Source organism: Rhipicephalus microplus, chromosome 10 (assembly GCF_043290135.1).
Source record: "Rhipicephalus microplus isolate Deutch F79 chromosome 10, USDA_Rmic, whole genome shotgun sequence".
NCBI classification, from domain to species: domain Eukaryota; kingdom Metazoa; phylum Arthropoda; class Arachnida; order Ixodida; family Ixodidae; genus Rhipicephalus; species Rhipicephalus microplus.
In genome coordinates, this window is record NC_134709.1 from 100164374 (window position 1) to 100190188 (window position 25815).

At 46.2% G+C, this 25815-nt stretch overlaps 1 protein-coding gene across 1 annotated transcript in view; it reads right to left on the minus strand.

Annotated features, from left to right (window-relative positions):
• Positions 1–14545: 14545 nt before the first annotated feature.
• Positions 14546–25815, minus strand: part of LOC142774343 (sodium-dependent glucose transporter 1A-like) — a 29033-nt gene continuing 17763 nt past the window's right edge. The window contains exons 4-6 of the mRNA XM_075874733.1: positions 19731–19857; positions 19089–19247; positions 14546–15498 (exon numbers count right to left, since the gene is read on the minus strand). Of these exons, the coding sequence (XP_075730848.1) occupies positions 14546–15498; positions 19089–19247; positions 19731–19857 (1239 nt within the window). The remainder of the gene's footprint in view (positions 15499–19088; positions 19248–19730; positions 19858–25815) is intronic.

The following is a 25815-nucleotide window of genomic DNA, read 5'->3' on the forward strand; positions in this document are numbered from 1 at the left end:
GTGCTCTCTGATTCACAGGCGGCATGCCGAATGTTTCTCCGAGGAACGCTACCTAAAATAGCGTATAAATTTTTAAATAAACCCATAACAGGAGACCATCACATTATATGGTGTCCTGCTCACGAAGGTTTGGAGGGGAACGTCGTGGCAGACCGTATAGCTCGAGGCATCACCAACCGAGCGACGGCAGGCCACGACGTTGAACCTCTTTCCAATTCGCGTGACATCCTCCTCCAACAAAGGAAGCAACGAAAGGAATATGGGCTTCCACATAAGGACTTGGATAGCCAGCAAAGCAGGGATCGGAGACGCATACAAACCAATAGCTTTCCCAATTTGTACCATCTAAGTAGAATATATCCCCCAAGATATAAAGACACCTGTCCGTGGTGTTCACAAGTACCAACACTCAGCCACATAACATGGGAGTGCACCCAGAGGCCCACACACATCGACAGCCCACACATCACGAAGCAACCACACATGTTTCACAGGCAGTGGGAGGCATGGCTTGCGGACGAGGACAAGCAGAGCCAAATAGCTTTGCTTGACCAGGTCCAGCGAGCCGCTCGTGCCAGCGGAGCCCTGGACTGAGGGCCCGACCAAACTGCCTGCATTTCAAATTTTTTTTTCTCTCTGAATAAAGTTTCTTCCTCCTCCTCCCATCGTTCCTCCATCGGACCCTCTAAACTACTAAATGATTTTCGATTCGCATTTGTGTTTGATTCGATGGTATCTCTATTAGATTCGTCTTCGATTTGGTTCTAAAGTTCACTGTGCACCGCTTACAACCACCCGTAGCACACATAAAAAACATCTGAGGCGAGGTGATGTGTGTCCTGAAGCATTTTAGAGCGGTATTTTCCAAAACTACGCTTACACTCAAAGACAAAATTACCCGAAAACGAGTAACGGAGCCCCATATGCGCGCGCGATGAATGGATAGACCATTGAGTAGCAACTGCAGATGGAAGCGTGCCACGTACAAACCACTTAGTCTCCAAACACGCTCCAAAGGGATGAACCGCCCCCTAAATGCAGGCAGCGCGAAAAGCGTTGCCAGGGTCACTAGCTGTCCTCTTCTCCTGGCTCAGTCTTTCCCCGTATTTTGCTGGCGACGGTTCGCGTTGCGTCGCGTTTGGAGTGTTCCACCACGGCCGCCTGGATTCGACGATCTAGGAAGTACGACGTGGTGCTCGTGTGTACGCTTGGGTGAGCGTGCGCTGCTGCTTTTACGTTTCGTCGCACCCATGAAGTCTGAAGCAGGTCTCGACACGTCACCACGCTGCGCTCTATATCTCTGGCTTCAAGATAGTCACGACCAACACACGACAGCCACAGTTTGGAAGGCCAACATGGCAGCCGAGAAGACAGCAGGCCTATCGGATACATTACTTCAGTGCTACTCAGGGCAGAAATCAGCGCTGGATTCTTTCGCAAGTAGGTGATCATTCTTTATTCTACACTACTTGTCGCGTGTGCGATACGGATCGCGCTTGCCGGCAACGCCCTCGGTCGTGTTGTATATCGCAAGCACGAAATGCAAGCACGAAACGGCCAGGAGCGCTACGAATTTTAGCGCTCCTGGCCGTTTCAATACTGATATCGATACCTTACTTGGTATGGCCTAACAGGACTATATGAAGAACATATTTGACGAGTGATAATATGAAAATCATGAAATGGATGTCATGAATGTCATGATTTAAAATTAATGGTCCTGCAGCTCTGGCGGTGGTTTTGTTCGCATGATATGCTGCGAACCTGATATGGTATGACATGATTGCATGACGAACACAAGCGACAGACCCTAACATGAAAATCATGACACGCGTGCCATGCAACAGCATGACGACATGCCACACTGATCATGCGCTCGCGGTCGTTTCGCTAGCGTTACATATACCAAATTTGGTACTATGCGACGTAAATGGATGACGAAGGTATATGACTGGTGCCAACATGATAAGTATGACATGCATGCCATGTAAAAACATAACTACATGCCACACTCATTCTGCACTCGCGGTCACTTCGCTGTCTTCACTTATAACAAATTTGGTATTAAGGAATGCCAATTGATGACGAAGGTGTGTGACTGGTGCAAACATGATAATCATGTTATATGTGTGGTGGAATGAGATGGCTACATGCTACGCTCATGATGCGCTCGCGGCCGTTTTGCTAGTTTCACATGTACCAAATTTTGTATTACGTCACATGAATGAATGACGAAGGTATGATACTGGTGCAAAAATGATAAACCTGAGATGCGGGCTTTAAAACATGACCACATGCTACGCTCATGATGCGCTCGTGGCATTTTCGCTAGCTTCATATGTACCAAACTCGTCTTTTGTCTACACGAACCGATGACATAGGTAAATGACACACCCAAGCATGATGACCATGATATGCGTGCCATGTAACATGACTACATGCCACACTCATGATGCGCTCACAGCTGTTTCACGAGCTTCTAATATGCCAAATTTTGTATTACGTGACGTCAATGGATGACGACGGTATGCGACTGGTGCAAACATGATAATCATAAGATGCGTGTCATGCGAGAACATGACTACATATTGCAGTCAAGGCGCCAATACATTTCCAGGTGACGCGTTGCGCAATCGTGCCGGCGTCCACTTCGTTGCGTCACGCCGGCGTTGCCACGCCAGGTGGCGGTCTTGGCATATACCCGCAGGCACGCGTTGCATCGCTTTGACGCATGTGCGGTTCAGCGCGACCGGCGTCCCTCCGTCACCCAAAGAGGGATGGTGGTGGTGAAAAACATTTATTTACAAAAGAGAGGTGTAGGACCTCTGTAGAGGCCCCTACAGACTAGGTGGAGTCTCTATTCCGGGACCCCATTGGTTAAAGCCGCCGTCTTGGCTCTCTGGACCAAGGCCTGCTGGGCCTGAAGGTCTGAGCAGCCGAGCAGGGCCGCCTCCCAGTCCTCTCGCCTAGGGTTTGGGTTAGGAGTAATGGCTGCGTTAGCTTGGCAGGCCCACACCATGTGGTAGGTGTCTGCCACCTCCCCACAGTGCTGGCACTGTCCTGTGACCGTAGGGTCGAAATGTTTGACTATGGCAGGACATAGCAATGTATTCGTCTGGAGGCGAAGCAAAATGCGCTCCTCTGCTTTCTTCAACCCCCGTGCGGGGGGAGGGTAGCGGCGATGACTTTCCCGATAATAATAAAGAATTTCCTTATATCGGAGGAGAGGGTAACCCTCCTCATCGGTCTCCATCGGCATTGACGAAGGTAGCCCGGAAATGAGCGCTCGGGCAGCCGCATCTGCAGCCTCATTTCCCCGCAATCCCTGATGGCCCGGTGTCCATATAATGCGTTTCGGATGAGGGTCCGTGTCTCTTATGCAGTTGCGCAGTATTGTCTCGGCTAACGGTGATATGTACCCGGCTGTATAATTACGACACGCTCGGCGCGAATCCGTGATAATATATCGGGAATTACTGTGAGAGGCCGCAAGGGCAATGGCGACCTCCTCAGCCTGTGTTACAGAATACGCCCTAAAGGTTAGCCCATCCACCTGTGTGCCCTCGTGAATAGCAGCCGCCGTGTACCACCCCTTGGAGGTGGGGCCAGCAACGTCCACGTAGTACACACCTGGCTTCTGTCCAAATTGTCGTTCCAGCGCCCGAGCGCGTGCGTCACGTCGCGCTGTGTGTTCATCTCTGTCCATTTTAGTGGGTAGAGGTCGGACCAGAAGGGCTGTGCGCCACAGTTCTGGCACTTTGACCCGTTCCTGTTGTTCGAAATCATGTCTTATGTGCAGACGTGCAAGCAGGCGTTGGCCAGAGTTGGTTTGGGCTAGCCGTGTGTACTGGTTTAAAAGATGGGCTTCCTTCAGCTCTTGGTATGAATTAATCACACCCAATGCCTTGAGACGGCTGTTGGATGTAGAGATCGGAAGATCAAGAGCCCGCTTTATTGCCCAAAGAGGGAGGCGCAGTGTTGTCTGGGTAAAGCATTTCACGCTGGTTGCCGTCGGGCCACGCCGACGGACGCTGTTTCGGGCCTGTCGTCAGTCTATGAGTGCTCGCGTTTTGCTAACGTAACGTCACTGTGCCCAGCGTGCGTGTGCGTCGACGCTACATTTGCATGTTGCGCTTGGGGCCTTTCATGTTGCGCTTGGGGCCGTTTTGCTAACTGCACAAATACAAAATTTGGTGTTGCGTGATGCGAATGGACGATGAATGTAAATGACAGATCGAAACATGATGATAAAGATGTGCGCGTAATGTAAAACATGACTACATGCTACGGTCTTGGCGCGCTCGTGGCCGCCTCGCTAGCTTCACATATACTAAATTTGGTATCACGTGACGTGAATAGATGACGGAGGTAAATGACATGTGCAAATATGATAATCTTGACATGGAAGTCAAGTAAGGCACAATTTACTTCCACCTCGTAACGTTGTATGCTTTTGAAGGGACATATCAACCTTTCTCATTCGTGCTTCGCATATAATCAATTCCCACTATTGGGATCTGCCAATTTTTTCACCTTGCACGTATTTCTCACATGCATTCGTATTCATCCTCTGTCAAGTGTGACTCACTATTTTACATACTTGTTGTGCAGCGGTGGACAGCACCAAGCTGAAAGCTGTGTGCGCTGGCGTCTGCGATGCCTGTTATTCATCTCTTTCGTCAGAGCAGCTTCAGAAGGACTGTACGAGATGTGAAGGTAAAGTTATTTGCGTGTCATATTTTACACGCATGTTTTTGTATTAACTTACACGCACTTGTGATATGCGTGCATTTTCATCTTCTGTCACGTGTGTCTAACTATATTTACTATATTATTGTACGTGCAGCCGTGAAAAAACAACAGACAGAAAGCTGCGTGCGCTGGCGTCTGAAATGCCTGTCATCTATCGCTTCCGTCGGAGGAGCTCCACAAGGAGTGCACAAAATGTGACAACGAGACTGGACTTGTACACTTCACCATGAATTCACTTAAAGGAATGGAGAAACTTCATGTGTATGTAGAAAAACAAAAGAACTCGATCTCTCATTTTTGTCTTACGTTGTTGCCGTGACATCAAAAGCAGTTACACATAGGTGGCTAACTACTTTTTCGCGTGTTCTTTTCTGCGCTATTTGTTGGTCACTGCGTAGAAAACCAGGCGAAAAAAGTATTAGCCCTGACGGAAAATAAATAAAAAACAATGTCTGAACTGGAGATAAAAATTTGCAGATCCCACGTGCGGTGGAGATCGATGATATGAGAAGCACGAATGGGAAAGGTTGATGTGTAGCTTTAAAATCAGCACAATGTTACGAGGTGGAAATAGATGATGCTGTACATGACTTCCGCGTTATGATTGTCATGTTTGGATGTGTCGTTTACCTTTGTCATCTCTTCACGTCACGTGATACAAATTTAGTATATGTGGAGCTAGCGAAACGCCCGCGAGCACGCTACGAGCATGGCATGTTGTCATGTTCTTACATGGATTATCATGTTTGCACCAGTCATATATATCGTCATCCATTGACGTCACATAACGCCAAATTTGGTATATGTGGAGCAAGCAAAACGGCCGCGAGCGCATGATGAAGGGCCCAGTATACTTCAATGTAGCATTGACGCGCGCACACGCTGGGCACAGCGACGCTACGTTAGCAAAACACAAGCACTCTATAGTCTGACGCCCGGCGCAACCGGCGCGACCAGCGTCCGTCGGCGTGCCCCGACGGCAACCGGCGCGAAATGCGACATGCTGCATTTCGTGCCGATGCGTTACCCAGACAACACAGTATCTCCCTCTTTTCATGACGGAGGGACGCTGCACGCACTGAAACGCGCATGCGTCAAAGCAACGCAGTGTGGCGCGCGCCTGCGAGTATACGGAAGGACCGGCGCCTGGCGTGGCAACGCCAGCGTGACGAACCGAATGGACCTTTTTCCCAGGCACCATCTGCGCATGCGCAACGGAAATGCTTCGACGGTGCCACCCCGAAACATTTTTGGTGGCTCGTGGCCTCCGAAACCTGTCGGTGCACCATCTCGGGCGCGATGGATGCAAAGGAGCGTGCAAGCTCCAACGCTGTCACACTGACCGGAAAGGCACCAAATTTGTTTTTGGATCTCGCCGCTATGGGCGCTGTACTTGTCGTGAAGAAGCGCTGTACTTGTCGTGAATTGAATGTGGAGATATCCACCCAGGTGTACGTTTGGGCACGAGCCTACAGGAAGCCTTGGGTTTTAGGGACAACAATGGAAAGCTGAACACACCCGCGATTGAAATAAGTAAGAGACGGTTAGAGTATTGGTGGCATAAAATTAGAGAGAAAGGACAAAAATAAATATTGGAAAAATAAAATATGGACAGTGTGCCGTAAATGGCAGAGAACTTAAGCTGAAAATTTACCTTTTTTCCATTAAGATAGAATTTATCGAAGTAGAGGCATTAGGCCAACATAAAAAAAAAGGAAAAAAGGTTTTTTTTTTTTTTTGTCGAGCCTGGTGGCATACTTGTCACCACCCCGTTATAAAGGGGACGCTCATAGCATCCATCCATCCATCCAGAAGCGGTAGCGGCGGGCTGTCAAGGTGGATGGACGTGTTTTTTGAGCGCTCCGGATCGACTGCGCAGATAAGTGTTTTTGCATGTTTTGAGCTTGTCTTTGTAATTATAAGGCAGCGGTTGAAATCTTCGTAGCACTTATTTTATGGTACGGCTTTTTCGGGGGCCAGTCACCAGGTATTTATTAGTTAGTGCGGGTGTGTGTGTTTGAATTTTTTTGTTGTTGTTTTTTTTTCTTTTGCCACCCCGTGGGGGAAGTGCGCGTACATTGAACACACACATTTTTGTAGTAGAGCTTAGACTTTTTTTTTCTCGTAGTGCAGGGCTCGAGTTTAGTAATTATCGAGTATAGGGACAATTGGTGTCAGAAAGGCATGGTTAAAAAGACTGTAAAGTGTTCAGGATGTGGAGTGAGTTTGAAAGTGGACCCAAGCGTAGAAGCGGATGGAGAAGAGGCTGACGCGAAGTGTAGGCAATGTGAGGTCGAGGAAAAAATGGAGAAAATGATGGTTGCCCAGAGTGAACTGCTGGTGAGAATCGCCAAGCTCGAGACTGAGTTGGCGACAGAGCAAGAGAAAACGAGGGCAATGGGAGAAAGACTGAAGTCCGCCGAGGAAGCGCTAGTGAAGCTGAACAAAGAAGCGACCTACCGAGAGAACAGTAGGGAACCGGCAACCAGAACGGTGGAGAAGGAAAAGCAGGGAAGTTTGGAAAAAACAGGTTTAGCCGGTTCAACTGTCGCAAGGCCCAGCTTCAGCGAGGTAGTGGTGGGGCAGGGAGGGAACAAAGCAGCCGGCGTCATAGGTGCAAGTAGCCCCCAGGTGCAGAACGCTCCAGCTGAAAATTTGCAGCATGTGATAATCGCCGGGGACTCGAATTTAAATCGATGCACAGAAGCCATCAAAGAGAGGGTAAGAGGTGACAAGAGGGTTGCAGTAGGGGTGTTCCCCGGACGCAAGCTGGAAGCAGTCATGAGGCAAGCGAGCGCAAAGCTCAAAACGACAGCTGATAGACGAAACCTAATGATAATTTCAGGCGTTTTAAACGATGTCCTAAAGAGATGCAGCAGGACTAGCAGCCACACTGGCGAAAGGCGTCGATGACATGCGCGCCACTTCTCCTAAGGTACAGGTAGTGATATGCACGATACCGGAGGTACCGGTGCGTGATAGCAACCTGCAAAGAGCGGTGGTCAACGCAAACCAAGAGATATGGCGGATGAGTCGAGAGAAAGGCTTTGAGGTGGTGGAAATAAACAGAGAGGTGCATAGGTGGGGGGGTTTTCAACGAGACAGAATTCACTTCGATGGGCGGCTAGGTCATGAGGTGGGTTGGCGACTTGCAGGACGCGCCGTAGCTTTTTTGGGGGGCAAGCGAGCCCCTCGGGGTGCAGGATAGCTAGTAACGAGGAAAACAACCAGGGAGACTCTTCGACAGGTGGTATGGACAGATACGATTCCAAAGTGGCACCAATATCTAAGATAGGTAGAGTCCGGGGCATAAATAGACGTAGCCACGAGCGCCGAGCCAATTCAGACATAGGGTATATTAACATGCAGGGTGGTAGGAATAGGCTGAAGTGGGAAGAGATAGAATAACAGCTAAGGGAAGAGAGGCCGATGGTATACGGTTTTGTAGAAACACATCTCAGGGACATGGAACAACCTCCGAACAATCCGGACTACGCGTGGGAATATTGTAATAGAACAGAAGGCAGCAGAAAGGGGGGTGGTATTGGGGCATTCATTCATAAAAGTACAGACTGGCAAAGGGTCAAGCAGGAGTGCAAGGAACATTTATGGCTAAAAGGGAAAGTGGCAGGTCAAATGACACTCCTTGGTTTCGTGTACTTGTGGACGGGAGCAAAGGCCAGAGAGGAAAACCAGACAATGGTAGAGTGTATATCAAAGGACATTCAAGAGTTAGGAAGAGAGTGCGAGATAATTATACTAGGAGACATGAATGCGCACATAGAAGATGTAGATGGGTATACCGACCCGACAGGCAAAATGATCATGGATATTTGTGAAAGGCTCGATTTGATCATTTGCAACAGTACCCAGAAGTGTGAAGGGCAAATAACATGGGAGGTAGGAAGGGTTCAGTCGACGATAGATTATGCACTGATGTCACATAGGATGTATGATAAGCTCAGGGGAATGCACATAGATGAAGGTGGCTCCAGAAGTCTGGGTAGCGATCACAAACGTATCAAGCTAAGTTTTGGAAAAGCAGTGAAAGTGGGAAGGAGACAAGATGAGCAACTACAGGAAAATTTTTATCCGGAAAGGCAAATTGAAATAGCCACTAAACAAATTGAGAAAGTAATCACGGAGGATAATAAGACAGTATGGACATACACGAATCTAATTAGACTCTTTGAGCTAGAGCTTGCTAAGACGCGTGACAAGTCACCCCGGAAAAGAAGACACAAACCCAAAAGTTGGTGGGATGAGGAAGTTAAGAGAGCCATAGCAAAACGTCAGGAAGCCTCTAGGGAACACAGACATGCTAAGCAGTGGGGTGAACCGACAGATGATGTTGAAAGAAAATGGGCAACGTTTCTAAGCTGTAGAAGGGATGCATCCCTTCTGATCAATGAAAAGATTAGAAGGAAGGGAGCTCAGTGGCTGGCAGAAGTACATAAAAAAGATAGAAAGACAGCTGCGAAATTTTGGAACCATCTAAACTCCCTAAGAAATGAGACGAGCCTAGAGCAGAGATTTATAACTACAGCCCAAGGTGCTAGGCTAGAAGGGGACGAAGCTATTGAATATATAAGAACAAAAGTGACAGAAAAATTTCAACAAAGAAGTACTTTATACACCACAATAGACAAGGACGAATCAAGTGGTGCAATGGCTCCATTTTCACAACAAGAGTGGGTAAGGGCTGAGAAAAGGGTTCCTAGTAGTACATCAACAGGCCCAGATGGCATTCCAATTAGGCTGATAAAGACATTAGGTCCGAAGTCTAAGCAGGCTTTGAGAGAGGCAGTGAGCACAATAATAATCGATGGGGAAGTTCCCGATGGATGGAAACTTAGCAGGATGAGCATGATCTATAAAGGAAAGGGGGACAAAGCCGACATAAACAACTACCGTCCTATAACAGTGACATCAGTGGCCTACAGGCTGGCGATGCAGATTATAAAGGAAAGACTGCAGGCGTGGATACTGGATGAGGGGGTACTGGGGGAACTGCAGAATGGGTTTCGGAAACACAGGAGGTTGGAAGACAATCGGGAAGGTGAACACTAAATTGCCAGAAAATTCTGATTCCCACTGACTGAAATTAATAACTAGGAAAATAAACTACACTTCTGATTTACTTGTTGTGCAACCGTTACAAAGTCAAAAAAACGCCAGTTTGCTCTACTTTTTTCGGTGCATCATTTCTTTCAAGTGGAAGCTTCGACTTCAAGCTTGAAAGTTCGGAGAGTATCACTGGCAAAACATCATTCCCGGGATATAAGCATGCGACAACAGTGTAGCTGTGGCGAAAACGAACCATCCAATTGAGTGTTATCGACGAGCTGGTCAGCCAAAAATGAATGAAATTTACCGGCGAATGTGACGCGCGTTATATCTATCATTAATTGCACCGAACATAACGCGTTCATTTGCTTGGCGGCGCCGACGTCACTTGAAGTGAGGACAGGCCACGCGTCGTACCGTCCGTTTTAACCGTGCTGACGGCTGTAAGTACTTAAGCTTTGAGCTTGCCCGGCCATGACTTTACAACGGCGAGTGGATAGAACCCCCCCCCCACAATTCACAACGCCAGGCGCCTTTACAAAGCTCTCGGAAACTGCGCGCTCATTGGTTCGTGCGTGATGTCGTCAGCTAACATGGCTGCGCTCATTATGATGCTGCAGGCAGATGCCATGCAAGACTAAATAAGCGCGTTGTGTTCGCTGAGGCGATCTTGATCATAAAAAACTCCTTCCGATCCTTTCTAGGCACGCGTAGAAACTCCAAGTGTGCCGAAAAACGCTGTGAGCGCGCTTCTATCGACGCTGCACTTCACTGCCGCCGGTCGTGTTGGTCCGTTTTCAACAACTGGAGGAGACGCCAAGGAGTGGACAGTCGTATCCTGTGAAGATTGACGACGTCAAGATGCCGGTCTCGATAAGCTCTTTTTTCTTCTTTTGGAGTTCCGAACAGAGCCATAAAATGTTTGTTTACGAGTCCGTCGGTGCAGTCAAGTTCGCAAACGATGCTCGGGCAGCCGCAGCATCGGTTACTACGCTACCCAGCGAGAACACGACTATAACTGCTGTTGCATAGTGCCTTTAGTGCGCATAAACTTCAGTGTAATAAATTAAACAAGAACAAAAAATTCGAACTCATACCCACAGCTTTCAGTGTTTGTCGAAAACTATAAAAAAATAAAAATGTACGCACGCGTTTATTGAGGCTTCACTGCAATACTGCTAGGTCTTTTGGTGAAAACATGTGTGAGTTTTTACGATCGAGTGTCCAGAGTAAGCATCATGTTGCAAACCACTGCGTGGCAAAGACTGCAGCATGTGCATCAATAATGCAATCCAGAATTGTTAGTGGTTCGAGCTTGCATTCCTTACACGCAAATTAATTGACAAATGTCCTGTCAATGATGAGAATAACAATCTGCATCTAAGTTGCGCGTTGTGTTGAAAAATGCACCCTCCTCAGCATTCCTTTTTACAGACAATGCATGTTCGCGTAAGACAAAATAATTATGATAGTGTGCCAAGTGCATGTGACAGGGAATGCTACACTAACTGTAGGGCTGTGAATGATCAGTTTATGAACAGTTCATAATATGTTTGCTGCACCTTTCTGAGAAATTACATGGGCCATTTGCAACACTGCTAGTTCTGGCCCCAAGCAAAAAAAATAAAAAAAGCATTATGACCGCTTAGATTGAGAGGTAATATGTGATTTATGCAAATTATGCTCACTATATTATTATAATTATACTCAAAGGTGTGACTAACAAAATGGTACAATGCTATGCTGTTGACACATATTATTTATGCATTGTTCAAAAACATACTGAAATTTAGGTGATCGTGGGAAAGTTAGTTCACGCCTTTCGTTCAATGCATTTTTCTTTCATCTTGGCCTATCGTACAAGTTGCTAACAGGTGATATATAAAGAGACTGCACACAATACAAAGACACAGAACTTTTCTTGTCGTCATTTCTAGCTTCTTTACTTTCACACCTACGTCCTCCGAGTTCGCTATGCCAGAAATCATTGGTCTTTTGCAACTGCTTAAGCTTTCTTCACTTCCGCAGCACTGGTTTTCAAACCTCCTGGTGATGATTATGGGGTACTGACAGCAAAATTTTCATTTTCTTGCGTCAAATGAAAGGCCCAGCCATCAATGATCCAGAAAATGTACTGCAAAAGGCGAGTACACTCTGCAAACGTAATTACAGTATGCGTTTAAAAGCTAGTTTCCATCTCTACAATGCTCTGACATCGTGACGCAGTATGAGCTCCTCGTCATGTGCTTGTCCTAGAAATCGTGAAACTCGCTCGTATGCTACGCATTGTGGCCCCATTGCCAACCCACAAGCAGCTACTTTGATAGTTTTTGTGACGCTGAGTGCCTATTTTGGTACATATTGTCATCACCACAAGCCAGATTGCAGCGTGAAGTCCCTAGAATAGCCTGATATGCCACAGCAAATCTGACTTTATTATATGAAATAATGTATCTTATCATGATTTTATTTCCTTCTCACTTGCTCATAGTCCCCTTTGTATCCATTAGGTTCGCATGGCCGAGTAAACTCGTCTTCTAAAAGTGATGTCGTACTCCTTTAGAATGTTGGCTGTGGAGGCCCATCCGAAGGTGCCGTAGAGGCCAACGTACCGGGCAGTCTTATATGTCCCTGCTGGCTTGCCATTTTAACAAAAGAGAATGGCCCTCTGTGACTCACTGCTGAGTTACGCGTTTCTTTTATCAGTAGAACCAATTCCCTAACCTCAATTCTTGATATAGCTGTATTCTGTTTTTGTCGAAGTTTTTTTCTCACTCTCTTTCTGTACTTAGCTTCACCCTCTTCAGTTCTCTCTTCTGTCAAGCTGATCATCATTTCAACTCACAGTCACGTTGGCTGGTAAATATGTTGCTTTGCAGGAGCAGCGAAAAGCTTGTTCGTGAACGTTGATTTCTTGTTTTTTTCCCTACTCCGCAATAGCCTCATTGACGCTGCAGCATGTAAAAATACATAAGTGGTGTGCACCCCAGATATGCTTTTTAGGGCTGTGCAGGATGAGCTACATCATTTAACGGCAGCTCTTTCATCTTTCTAGGAAATCTAAACGCATGTTGATTTATGTTTCAAGTAGCTTGCTTAACTAGCCCATTAATTGCTGAATGACATGGAGCAGTAAACCTGAGCGCAATCCGCTGTTGGTTTGCTATTTATTGCGTTGATGGCTCTCTAGATCTGGTTCACTGTCTCTCACTAACACTGGCTTTTTGTCAAACATCTTTGTTTAGAAAAAGATCAGGCTGTTGGTATCCCCTTTTCTGCTTTTGCTGCCACCATCCTTTTACGAGCCATAACCTTTGGATTGTTTTTACAATATTCTTCGAGGTTCGTGTGAATAACCTCCAACTTGCAGAAAAGTATTTTGATTGTACCATTTGTTGAGTCAGCTGCCTAAGCTTTACCTTATTGATCTAGAACTTGTGACCCAGCACCTCCACCACTTGTGAGGAACCGGTTTATTCGGCCAGGCTCGAGCTAAATCACGCTGGTGATGATATTTTTAGATGAAGAAGATGTACAGGTGGTAATGATTACAAAGAGAATAAAGAGTCATTCGCTTGTCGCGCTCACACTGATTGTTTTTATCTTGTTGTGTCTTCCTTTATCCCAGATCATGTGTTTGATTTCGGTCGTGTCCGCGCAGTGACCCAGCGTAAAATTGTTAATGACGTCGACACTGTTCCTCGCTGGCCCCTCTGCTCATGTTCTGTTCAAATAATTTGGTATTTCAATAAATCTTCAGTTGAGAGTCAGCGCTTGTTTGTGTCTCTTCTCTTCGTCCCGCGAGTTTGTGCGCTGTTACCCCCAATAACGCATCCGATAACCTACTTTTAGCCCGAACATTAAGCATAAATGTGTATGAACTCCACTTTTAGTGTCAGGGAAGAAGCACTATGCCTGGATGCCTTTCGTGACAGCATGCTTCGGAAAGCTGCAAGCACCAACAAAGCAAGCCGCTCTGAGAGTAGAAGACAACTAAACGCTGCGGTTATGAAACACTAACAACTTTGAAAATAGATAGATAGATAGATAGATAGATAGATAGATAGATAGATAGATAGATAGATAGATAGATAGATAGATAGATAGATAGATAGATAGATAGATAGATAGATGGATAGATGGATAGGTAGATAGATAGATAGATAGATAGATAGATAGATAGATAGATAGATAGATAGATAGATAGATAGATAGATAGATAGATAGATAGATAGATAGATAGATAGATAGATAGATAGATAGATAGATAGATAGATAGATAGATAGATAGATAGATAGATAGATAGATAGATAGATAGATAGATAGATAGATAGATAGATAGATAGATAGATAGATAGATAGATAGATAGATAGATAGATAGATAGATAGATAGATAGATAGATAGATAGATAGATAGATAGATAGATAGATAGATAGATAGATAGATAGATAGATTTCCCTCTTTGTAGTTTTGTGAGAAACACTATGCGTGCTGCTGAAAACTTCGGCGGTAGTCTGACGATGACGTCTGCGCGCGGGACCGCAAGAAGGGCAACTACCGCGCTAGTGAATTTTGCGGATGAGGTCACGTGAATGCCTGCAACAATGATGAGTGACCACCTCGCATGTATAGGACCAAAGCACGCGAATAAAATAATATAAAATTTTTATATTGTACAAGAACCGGCTTTGTTCGAAAACGCTCGGCTGAAAACGACGACGTTTCATCTCGTTCGGTCGTGCAAAAGTACTTGACTGGCACGCATCAGCGGGATATATCCGTCATGGCGTCTCACCAGCGTCCTCCCGACAAGGACGAGAGTTAGCGAGATGGCAGCGAGAGCCGCGAGCACGTAGTGGAAGATCATCGGTTCGTGCTCCAATTGGGCCCCGAGACCGATCGGTGCCAACGCCGAGCTTGCTCCCACGACCAGAACCGCCAGAGCAAACCGGCCTCGAGAGACGCCAGAGTAGTCGTGCAGAAGCAGCAGCGTCGACGGCATCACGGGAGCCATGCAGGCACCGGCCAGAGCCGTGCCGATCCACAAGGTGCGCGTTTGGTGGCCCAAGACTGAGTTGAAGATGGTCAGGGCCACCAGGAAGACGTTGCAGAGCAGGAGCACCTTGAAGGAGCCGAGTTGCTGTAACCACACAATGGATACTCCCCGCACCGTTGTGAACGCTGCCCAGAAGGCTGACGTCAGGTACGACGCCACGGTCTTGTTATAGCCGACGAGGAGCGCGAACGCGGCAATTAGTTGACTGTAGATGATCTCCATTGCTACTGAAGCGAACAGGTAGAGGAACAAGACGACCACGATTCCGCCGCATGGTGCCACGGGACACTGAGTTTCCATCACCATCAGGTCCTGGTGCCTGGGGTCCACGAAGTACGCGAGAAGCACCAGAAATACGATGACGAACATGTACAGGGCGACGGCCCAGTAGGCATACGCGACGTACACGAAATCCTTGTCTTCGAGGTTGGTTAGGTAGGCGAGCTCCCGCTCGACTGCCGGCGGCATGTCCGAGGGCGGCTGAAGAACGCTCCGCTGCGTCAGGTACGGTTCCGCCAGCATGGGCGCGAGGGCGCAGCCCATGCAGTGCATGAAGCTGAGCGTCTGCAGCAAGAATCCACTGGCCTCTCGCCACATCGCTGATATCCACAGGACGCCGACTGCAGTGGAGCGTGCGTATGGCATGGAGTTATAAGTATTCCTTCTTCATTCATTCATTCCTCGTTAATACATGCATCCATTCATTCACTCAGTCAGTGATTTCTTGTATGTTTATTTCGTCATTTAATTATTCTACTCATTTCTAATTTTCAGAACCATCCCTACAAGGCCCCTAAATAACTTCTGAGAATGCGAATGAGCACGTTATTCTCTGCCGGCGTCTACTGTCTTGGTGGCACATTACATCCCGCCAGTTACTGCTTCACCGGATGTCCAGATGAAATAAGCTCTCGATTAGACGATATATAAGAGAGCCATCTGCTGTGAACTGCCGTCTACCATGCTTTGTCGTGGAGTCCCACGCCCGGCTTTCCTCGTCTTGCGTGACTATCGGCGCGATCAACTGATCTCGCTTCGATCTCTGCGTTTGTGACTGTGTAAGCGGAGACAACAACGTGCTGTAAAAAAAGCGTGACACCGGGCCTAGCTCCACGCGGAGTGCTGACATTTTACGTGTTTTATGAACAAGTAAGTAGCCAGAAGGAAATAGCGCTTTTACGAAGGGTTGTGAAGGTGAGAAAGCAAGCTGTGTGTCGCCGTCACGGTGTAATAAACATAGACAGCTGCTGACACTCTGCCTTCAACATGCCGAAAAGCGCAATCTGCGAGCGTTCAGATTATGCTCGCGCCGTTATCAGTTTTCTTGCAGCTTAGTTGGTGCCTTCTTAGAGGGCGCTACGAAAAGCAAGGTCACTGGGCTCGGTGGTCTCGGCAGTAACGCGCGAGCTGCTAATTTTGCATCTTTTTGCTGGAATATGCCGCTCCACTGTTCTGGAGCCAGGATATTTCTTCTTATGCTTTCTCTATCACAAGTCGAAGGTGGGATCGAATTGCTGGGAGCTGTCTAAATTGATTTCAACGGGTTTTGCCGCTCTGCCCAACACATTTGTGTGGGACATGGCCCTGTCTTCTAACTGTTGTCCAACAGTGATTGCTTGAAGCAGTGGCACCGTGTTACTCTGAGCGCATTCATTATGCCTGCTGGCCATGTCTCTGCTAATCATTTTTCAGAGGACATGATTTCAACCGCATATCACGCCAAGTTTATGTAAGGAGGATACCTGACGTGCCACAGAGGCATGTTCTATTCGTGAGTGCCATTTTTACCTAAATTGTGAACTGTTCCAAGTACTTAAAAAAGCCAGATAAACCTATAAAGCCACCAAGGGCTCCTGACTAATAAGTATTACATAGGCGCGGGTGTTCTTTGCATTTAAACGCGCCTCCCTCCCTCCCCCCCCCCCCCCTCCCTGCAAAATAATGCAGCTGCCGTGGCCGGGAAATATCTTCTTGGAGGGATAGCACGCTGGCTAACGTTTTTTTTTAATATTGATATGTTTATTGGGTTAATACCTTGAACAGACGAAACTAAAAGTGCGCTATAGTGGAACTTGATGGATTTTAAATGCTGCCCTATTGATCCGTTTTCACGCCTTTCACGCCCTGGACAGGGCCTTTTGATGTAAAACAACCCCTAAACCTGCATGGTGCACTTTTCATTTTAATCTGAAATAACAAAATTCCTTCGCCTTTGTGGCGTTACTGAAAGTATACCACGAGCGAAAACGTTGGGGAGGAAGAGTAATTTCAAATCGCCAGCACCACTTCGGTGGGTCCGTTGACTGCGGCGCCATCTAACGGCTCGCAGCAGAGCATGCACCCGGGATACCGGACATACTGTGGCCGCTCATGCTCACATAGTGTCAACGTCTGAATATTCTTGCAACGTGCTCGCCTTTCAACTCGGTGCGGTTTAGGGACCTTTCCAGTGGCAGTGGCTACGTTTGCGTACGTTGCTTGTTTATCCTATTTGTGTCAACTTGTGACCAAAATTGAACAAGACATACATTGTTCATTAAATTAATTGAACCTTCATCACAGTCCATATGACTTGACTGAACCTCTGTGTGCTGAGTATGACTATAATCGAAAGCTTTGCTGTATGTGATGTGATGTTGGGTGGGTGGGTTAATTGTTCAACATGCCACGTTCACGAACAAACTTCAAAAATATTACTTTTCTCTAGTCGAAATGGTTTCAACCGAAATCGAATTGTGCACATATCCGCGGGGACTATGATTCCATTCTTTTTATGTGACAATGAAACGTGACTGGCCGTAGAATTATGATGCATTTAATTACACGTTGATTATGATTAATCGCTGAAATTCACGCACAATGAAATGAATATTATAGCATTGTATCATGCGAGTTTGACACATTCGTTGACAGTGCAACATAATTTGTGCAAGAAGGAGATAAATAACATGTTAAACTATAAATGGTCTGCTTAGCTAATAGTTGTAAAAAGTAGTTTGACTGGATCTCAGAGGACCAAGGACATTGCAACAAGTAAAATCTGCAATAATTTTCAGCACCTGTATAAGTCAAGTAATAAATGGTAACAAAAATATACGCAATCTAAGCTTATAATGATAATTCTGTAAATCTAACAGGCAATAATTTTTTCGGGTAGGGAGGGAGGCTATAAAGCAGACAATTAATGCTAAACGAACGCTCAAAATTTACAGAATATCAGCATGATGCTCAGTAATGGTGAAATTACAAAATTCAAGAAAAAAGCAGCAATATAATAAAGTACTATCAACCGCGAATATTTGCGGGATCTGCAGCGCGTGGCGAAGCGGCGGAAAACTGCATTGCTGAGCCGCCTACCATGCATTACGCGGCATGTTGTTGAGATTATCAATCACGTCTTCCGAGAATATATCTAGCAGCGGCGCATTGTCTAAACGCGCTGTTACTAGTCACCGGCGCCGCATACGATAGCCTCAACACCTTGCCGCGGCGCGGTAGGCGGCGCAGCAATTCAGTTTTACGCCACTCCGCCACGCGCTGCAGATCCCGCAAAAGTTTGCGGCCAACAGTGCATCTTGAACTTGGTTACGGCGCAACATAGGGAACGACACAAAGAACAAGGAAGCGGACAACGTGGCACTAACTCTGAGCTGAAATGTGTTGAAAAGTTGTGAAACGTGTATGTAGCGAGTGCGAAACCCGCGTCATCAGCAAGACACCGAACAGCAGGACGTCGACGTCGAAGTTACATATAACCAAGATTGGCAAAGGTAACTAGATTCCTTCTCACTAAGGGTGACTGACGGTTCACTGATATGAGCCTTGTCTCTCATCCGTATATGATGTAGGCCACGTCCTATCTTGATTATACATAATCTTGATTATACATAATTTTGAAGACGACGCCTCGATGTTTATGCTTTTCGCATGTTGCGGGCTTTGCTGTGGCTACATATATTTTTCAGAATTTTTAATCCGCAACCGCAGTGTCGACTCAATTGAGTCAGCACTGTTTTTGTTGCCCTGTTGCTTATGGCATTGTATAGTGTCGCACTTTAACCAAATTTATGATGAATGCCAACCAACTGGCTCAACTTACCGCCCGAATTACAAGTGCTCTTGCGATTCCGGCCGTATTATTGGCAGTACTATTGCGAATGTTGTATTACGTAATAGTGTTAGTGACAATGTTGCGCGAATGAAAACGTGCCGATGCTGATTGCGCCGAGGGCGAATCCTCCGAGTCCGAAAAGCAGCTCGCTTTGGAAGAGCGTGCTGAAGTAGGAAACGCCGAGGCAGGCCATGGCGAGGAAGAGGTCGAGCACCACGAGTAGCACCTGCGGGTTGACGGGTCTCAGTAGCACTCCGCCTGGGTGTCAAAACAACTCATGCAATACTGTCGACTTCACCGTCCATACAAGTTTCTAGCTTGTCCGGTATTCCGGTGTAGACCTATTCCATGATTGTGAACATCGGTAGGTGTTGTCAACATACTGAGGCGCTTGTAGCGACGTCGTGGCGTGTAGGTTGCTCCCTGTCCAAAGCTCGCCACCCATCTGTATGATCACGTGATAACCGACACTGCAGCTACAAGGATGCACGCCTCCGAGCACTGCACGTCGGGAAGCGTTCCGCGTCCACGTGAGAAGCAGCTCTGCAGTTGCTGTGCTAGTTGTCACGTGATCGTAGAGGGTGGTGGTTACCTTTGGGCAGGGGGCAGCCTACGCACCGCGACGTCGCTACAAGCACCTTAGTCTGTTGACGACGCCTACCGATGTTTACAAGCATGCAATACGTCAACAGCAGTGCACCAGACAGACTAATGACCTTTATTAAGAGACCCGCGCCTCACTAGCAATGGCTCCGAAGAAGTAGCCGACACCCCTGGCGGCAAGCACGAACAGCACGTGGAACAGATCAACGTCCATGGTCACCGCCAAGTCTTGCACCGTGGGACCAAACACCGCGTAGTACATGCCCTGTGCAGATGGGAAAAGTTTGAGAATAATAATGTCCTTCTGAGTCAAACAAATTTTAATCGCAGCAGTACAGAGCTTCCACTATGAAACTAAACATTGTGCTACTATAAGTTCTTTAAACAAATATATGGGAAACTATAGAACAGCGAGATGGAAATACAGTAAAAGCTCGTTTTTTTTTTCAGACTCGGTTCATTCATACTTAGTTTAAATTGACGCGCTGGTTTTTGAAGCCGTATGCACATCTATGAAGAAAACTCCCAATAATTTGGACGCGTATCTACAACAGCTAATTTGAACTGGAGCCTCGTGGCTTTTGTCTTTCTTCGTAGCTAACAGCCCAGAATTTTCACTCAAATTAGTCATTACAACGCAAAACAAGTGTAGTTGCTGCTGTGCTGCTGCTGCTGTTGTTGTTCTTGTTCTTCTTGTTCGTCTTGTTGAATGGGTGGCGCAAACCAGTCAGTCACTGTTTGCCTTTAGCCTTGTCCCGTTTAGCAGTTTCAATATTGCTTCAAATAAATTAAGAAATACATTAAGTTTTTTTCTTTTAGCTTTGCGATGCCAATGAACGTGTTTTGGAGCACAGATATGGTTCTTATAAAGTGCTCACGTGAATAAAATTGATTTTATATGTGGGGTTTAACGTCCCTAAACCACAATATGATTATTAGAGACGCCGTAATGGAGGGCTCCGGAAATTTCGACCACCTGGGGTCATTTAACGTGCACGCAAATATGAGCACACGGGCCCACAGCGTTTTCGCCTCCATTAAAAGTGCGGCCATCGCAGTCGGTATTCAATCCTGTGACATGTGGGTCAGCAGCCGAGTACCTTAGCAAATAGACCACTGCGGTCTATTTGCTAAGCTACTCGCTGCTTGTTTTTTATGGTAAGGTAGACATTTATTTTGGTAGCCTAGATAGATGAGTTGGGCTGAAGAAAACGAGGAATGTTTGAATCGGGAAACGTCCATAAGCCGTGATTAAGGCTGCGTATAGATTTTGTCGTCAATTTCTTTATTCATCGTTATTACAGAAGAAGTTCCCGCAGTTATAAAACTGTCAGGGGGACCGCCTTCCTGCTGTATCACTGACTGATAAATTTTGTTCGCTGTTAGAGCATGTATTTAATTTACGCGATTGCCTGCCATAAACATGTAACATTGCCGAACTTGAGGGAACGAGTACAGATCGGAGGCTTCTCGGGATTATTTCCGCAGAGTGTCACGTGATGTCTGTTCATTCTAGCGCCTCCCCGCTAATTCGAACTTCACTTTATTCGAACATTTTTAGAGTACCCTTCGAGTTCGAACCAGTTTTTATTGTATCTGGTTGTTTTGCTTCGAAATGCTTCGTAGACACCCGTGCACACCCCGTCTGTATTCATTGTTTCTATCTAATAGACGATAAAGTTGAGCGAGATATACCTTTGGATTAATTGAACCTCCTTAACTATATTTCTCTTTGTATGCCTTCATTTCGCTGTGTGCTATTGCATATGACGAGAGCGTAGCCTGAAACGTTTTCAGGGAGGGAAGGGAGGGGTTCCAGCTTCCTTTGAAGTATTTCCATTTTGGCTGTGCATACATTATTATTATTATTATTATTATTATTATTGTTGTTATTGTTATTATTATTATTATTATTATTATTATTATTATTATTATTATTATTATTATTATTATTATTATTATTATTATTATTATTATTATTATTATTATTATTATTATTATTATTATTATTATTATTACTTCACGCCATAATCTTGCCCAGATGAATTTAAGTTTTCATCCAATAAAAAAAACACATCTTCACAGCCCAATCCTCTGAGCCTTCCAGAATACTAACATTACTTTTTCTGCTTTTTTGTTTGCTATTTGCCTACCTTTTCAAGGCCAATTCCTGGAGCATCTTCTACTTGTTTCCATCACCATACTGTCAACCTTTTAACTGTTGTCCCTTCAACCCCAGAGTTACTCTTCTACCCTACCCCTGTGGAACTCACTCGCTGGATTTCGTGCCGACCGGTTGTGCCGCCGCGATCTCCGACGAAAGCGCAGCTCTGGCCGACTGGCTCGTCCTACGCCACCTCCTGACGCCGACAAAAGCTCTCGCCGAGTGGTGCCCCGTCCTCGGACTCCTGCGACCATGTCCATCTTTCCTATCTTCTCCTTACTTCCGTATGTGCCTGTTCCTGTGCCTTGCTCTCCTTCCGCTCCCTCAATCTCTATACCTTCTAATCATATCATTTTAATCCCTCCTTACCCCCCCCCCCCTTCGTGAGCTACTGTTGAGGTGTCCTGTCCATGAGAGACAGTTACGGGGCTCACTTTTCTTTTAATTTAAAGTCACTCCCCACCCCCCTACCCCTTGGCTATGCCACTGGCACATACTCACTTAGCTGAACGCACTACCACGTTCGCCGTGCCGCTTCCTGTGAGCCACGCAAACAGTATAAATATCAAAAATAACACGTCACTATATATACGCTCTTACTCGCAAAAGGAGGGAGCATCGTCTTTACTTGCTAACCAGTGATCCTATTTGAGGGTACTGCTTGCCGATGCGCGCTGCAGTCTAGTCACATGTCGTTATTGAATGTTCATGGGTTTTTTAGGGCGAAAAAGGGAAGTTTATTGTACACTTAACTTGTACGTACACAAACTAAACATCGAAAACAAGTAAAGACGGTGTATACATCTTACAAATGAGCACCAAAATATAATTGATCACTGGGTATCCAAATGTTACAAGTGAAAGGAAAATTAAAAAGAATCAAGTTAATCACATTTTACAGGATAACACTTATGCATGCGTACTACAGTGGGCGCATGGCTAGTCCGGGACAACTGGAAACCTCAGCTGTCCCTCTGTTTGAAGAAACGTGTGTGCCATCGCCGAAGGAAGGCCTCTTCACCGTGCGTTTCCAGCTGCTGATCTAGGTAATTCCACACAATGAGCCGAATTTTATGTGGTGCGGGACAGGCTCCTCTATGCGGCTTGTGCCGTACTTCTGCTAAACAGCGTCGCCGCTACAGTATGTACAAGGTTACTGTAAAGACCAGTCTTGCAAACAGTTCCACGTTCTGTTCCCATGCGCGCCGTGCGAAAGCCAAAGAGGCGTTGTACCATGTGCCAGATGCCCCTCGTCACCGAACACTGAAACAGAGCATGTTGGGCTGTCTCTCTTTTGCCGCAGCTTGGGCAGCGGTCATTTGGAACGACTCCCCAATGTGCTCACCGGTCACGCGTAGGCAATGCCCTCCATCTTCTCAACCAGTAAAATTCGGGCACCTGGTTAGGTACGGGATTGCAACGCCATCGTTTCCATTTTCTCGTGCAGGATGCTGTTTCTTCCTCTTTGCTCAGTGTGCTATTTGTCACCATTCCGCTTATTTCTTGCGATGAAACATCTTCCAGACTGCATGAACCTATTGATTTCACTGTTCCTTTAAAGCCACTGGCAGCTCTGTAAAACGTAAGCGGAATTTCTGCTCGTGGTCCGATGTACGGATTGACCGTGAAAGTACCTTTTTAGTGTACTGCTCCAGTACATCATGAGCCTGTACCCGGGGTAGTTGCTGTCATTTAACAGCTTCTGCGTTGTTTTTGCAGCCAGTGCTCTCGTGAACGTTGATATATCTGGGAGGCTCAAGCCTCCACGGTTTGTGGGAAGCTGTAAAAATTTCCTCTGTACCTTTGCTGGTTTTCCTCCCCAGAGGAAGGTCCCCGCCATAGAGGCGAGGCGTCCTGTAACACGGCGAGGTAGAAGGGTGGTGTGTGCTATGTAAAACGCAAAAGTGCATGCCAGTGTCATGATGACTGTTGCTTTAGCCATTAGTGACAGGTTAAAATGAGTGGCTGCTGCGATGACATCGTTTGATCTCCTAAGCACGTCATCCCAGGTCTTTTTTATACATCTCCTTCCTCAAAGTAAACGCCCAACACCTTAACGGCTTGAAGTATTCTAAGTCTCCTGGCAATAGTTCTCTGAGGCCTCCAAAGTGCAATGCCTTACATTTTGTGGTGTTTAAAAGAGCACCAGAAAGATAGGAATACTCAGCAAAAATATCAAGGAATGTACTATAGCTGGGCAAGTTACGAAAAAATACCGAAATATCATTGGCGTATGCGACAATTTAGAAGGTTTCCTTGCCTGGCATGGGGAAACCCACTCTGCGCTCGCAGTTTGCAACCTTTCTAATCATAGGCTCTGGAGACAAAATCAATAATACCGGAGACAACGGACAGCCTTGTCTCACCCCTTTTTGAATTGCAAAGCTCCTAATCACTTCATTGTTGAAATAAAGACAGCTTGACAGGTCCTGATAAAGTATTTCTACCAGTCGCACATACTGCTCTGGGAGTCCAAATATGCGCAAAATAGCGAAAAGATACCCATGTTCAACTCTATGAAATGCTTTGGTCTGATCAAGAGATTTAGATCAAGGATTGATCAAGAGATATACTCCTGTGATTTGTTTTTCTTTAGCATATTAGAAAAGGTCTCTGATGATTGTAAGAGGTACGAAGACGGAACGTCCTGGTACTGCAGATGACTGCAAAGGGGACACAATCTCTTTCAAGAAAGGCCGCATACGACATGATAGCAGCGTCAGTACTAACTTATAGTCTGTGTTTAGAAGGGTAATGGGCCTCCACGATTTAGGGTCTGACGGCTCCATACCCTCTATCACTAATATAATCACCCTTCTTTCGCTGAAGGACTGTGGTTTATGGCCATTGCGCAACAAAATATTCACGATATCGATGATCGCATCTCCCAAGATACCAAAGAAACACAGATAAAATCCCGTGAGTATTCCGTCTGGGCCTGGTGATGTGGACGTATTCATTGATTTTAGGGCGTACCATACTACTGCTTTATCAGTTTCTGCATATAATACTAAACCGTCTTCTGAGCCTAGCGATGGCAAACCTTCGCAAAAGGCTGAGAGTTTAGCAGTAAACTCGTCGTCCTGTGCGTCATGGTCTGCTGTAAACAGTTTCGCAAAGTAGTCTCGAAAAAACTTTTTGAACTTCGTCTGGGTCGTTAACAATGGTACCATCCTCTTTCAGCACCTCATCGATGTAGCGGGGCTGGCATCGAAGATCTCGGTTTCTTTGTGCATATGTCAAGTTTTCAATTTCATCTGTTGATAAGTGCATTTCTCTTGCGAGCCTTGTAGCCTGGGACCTCTGCTTTAGAAGATTTTGATGTTTAATATTTGTGCTTCAATGTATTCGAGCATAGTGAAAGTAGTTGACCCACCTCTTTCAATAATTTGAATGTGACGGAGAATCTCATTCATCTTGGCCGTGAGGCGAGCGTGGCGCGCTTTTCCTGCCTGTTGAGCTATGAGGCTCCCGCGAGATTTTAAGTGGTCCCATGCAGTCGGACCTATGCAACCAACTTCTGCCAGTGAGGCCACCAGCTCAGTTAAAAGTACGGAAATGCTTTCGTCATCATGAAGAATAGTTGGGTCCATCCTCCATGGTTTGTGGATTTTCGTTGTTGTGAGTAACGTTAAACGTGAAGAGTATATAACGGAGCGTGATCGCCGAGTTTCTGCTGGCTTGGCGCAAGCTGGACCACCTCACATGCTTATAGGTTCGCTAAAAAGTCTTCGGGCACATAGACTCCTTCGATTCGGCTTTGGTGAATGCCACAAGCGCGGGTAGCGACGAACCCGACTCTATGTAGAGTTAACCACTCATCTGACAGCGTGAGATCTTGAACTGATTGCTGTAGTTCTCTGGCGTAATAATTGTTGGCGCCTTGGCCGGGACCCCTGACGTGTCGTGTAGTAACGAGCACGCAGTTGAAATCTCCAACAAGCACATATGATATCGGCTTGATCAAAAAAATCTGACACCTTTATAGAACCAGTTCCTTTCTGACCCCGTTACGGGCGCATATACGTTGACAAATCTTACTCGTTTGCAGTTAAGTGC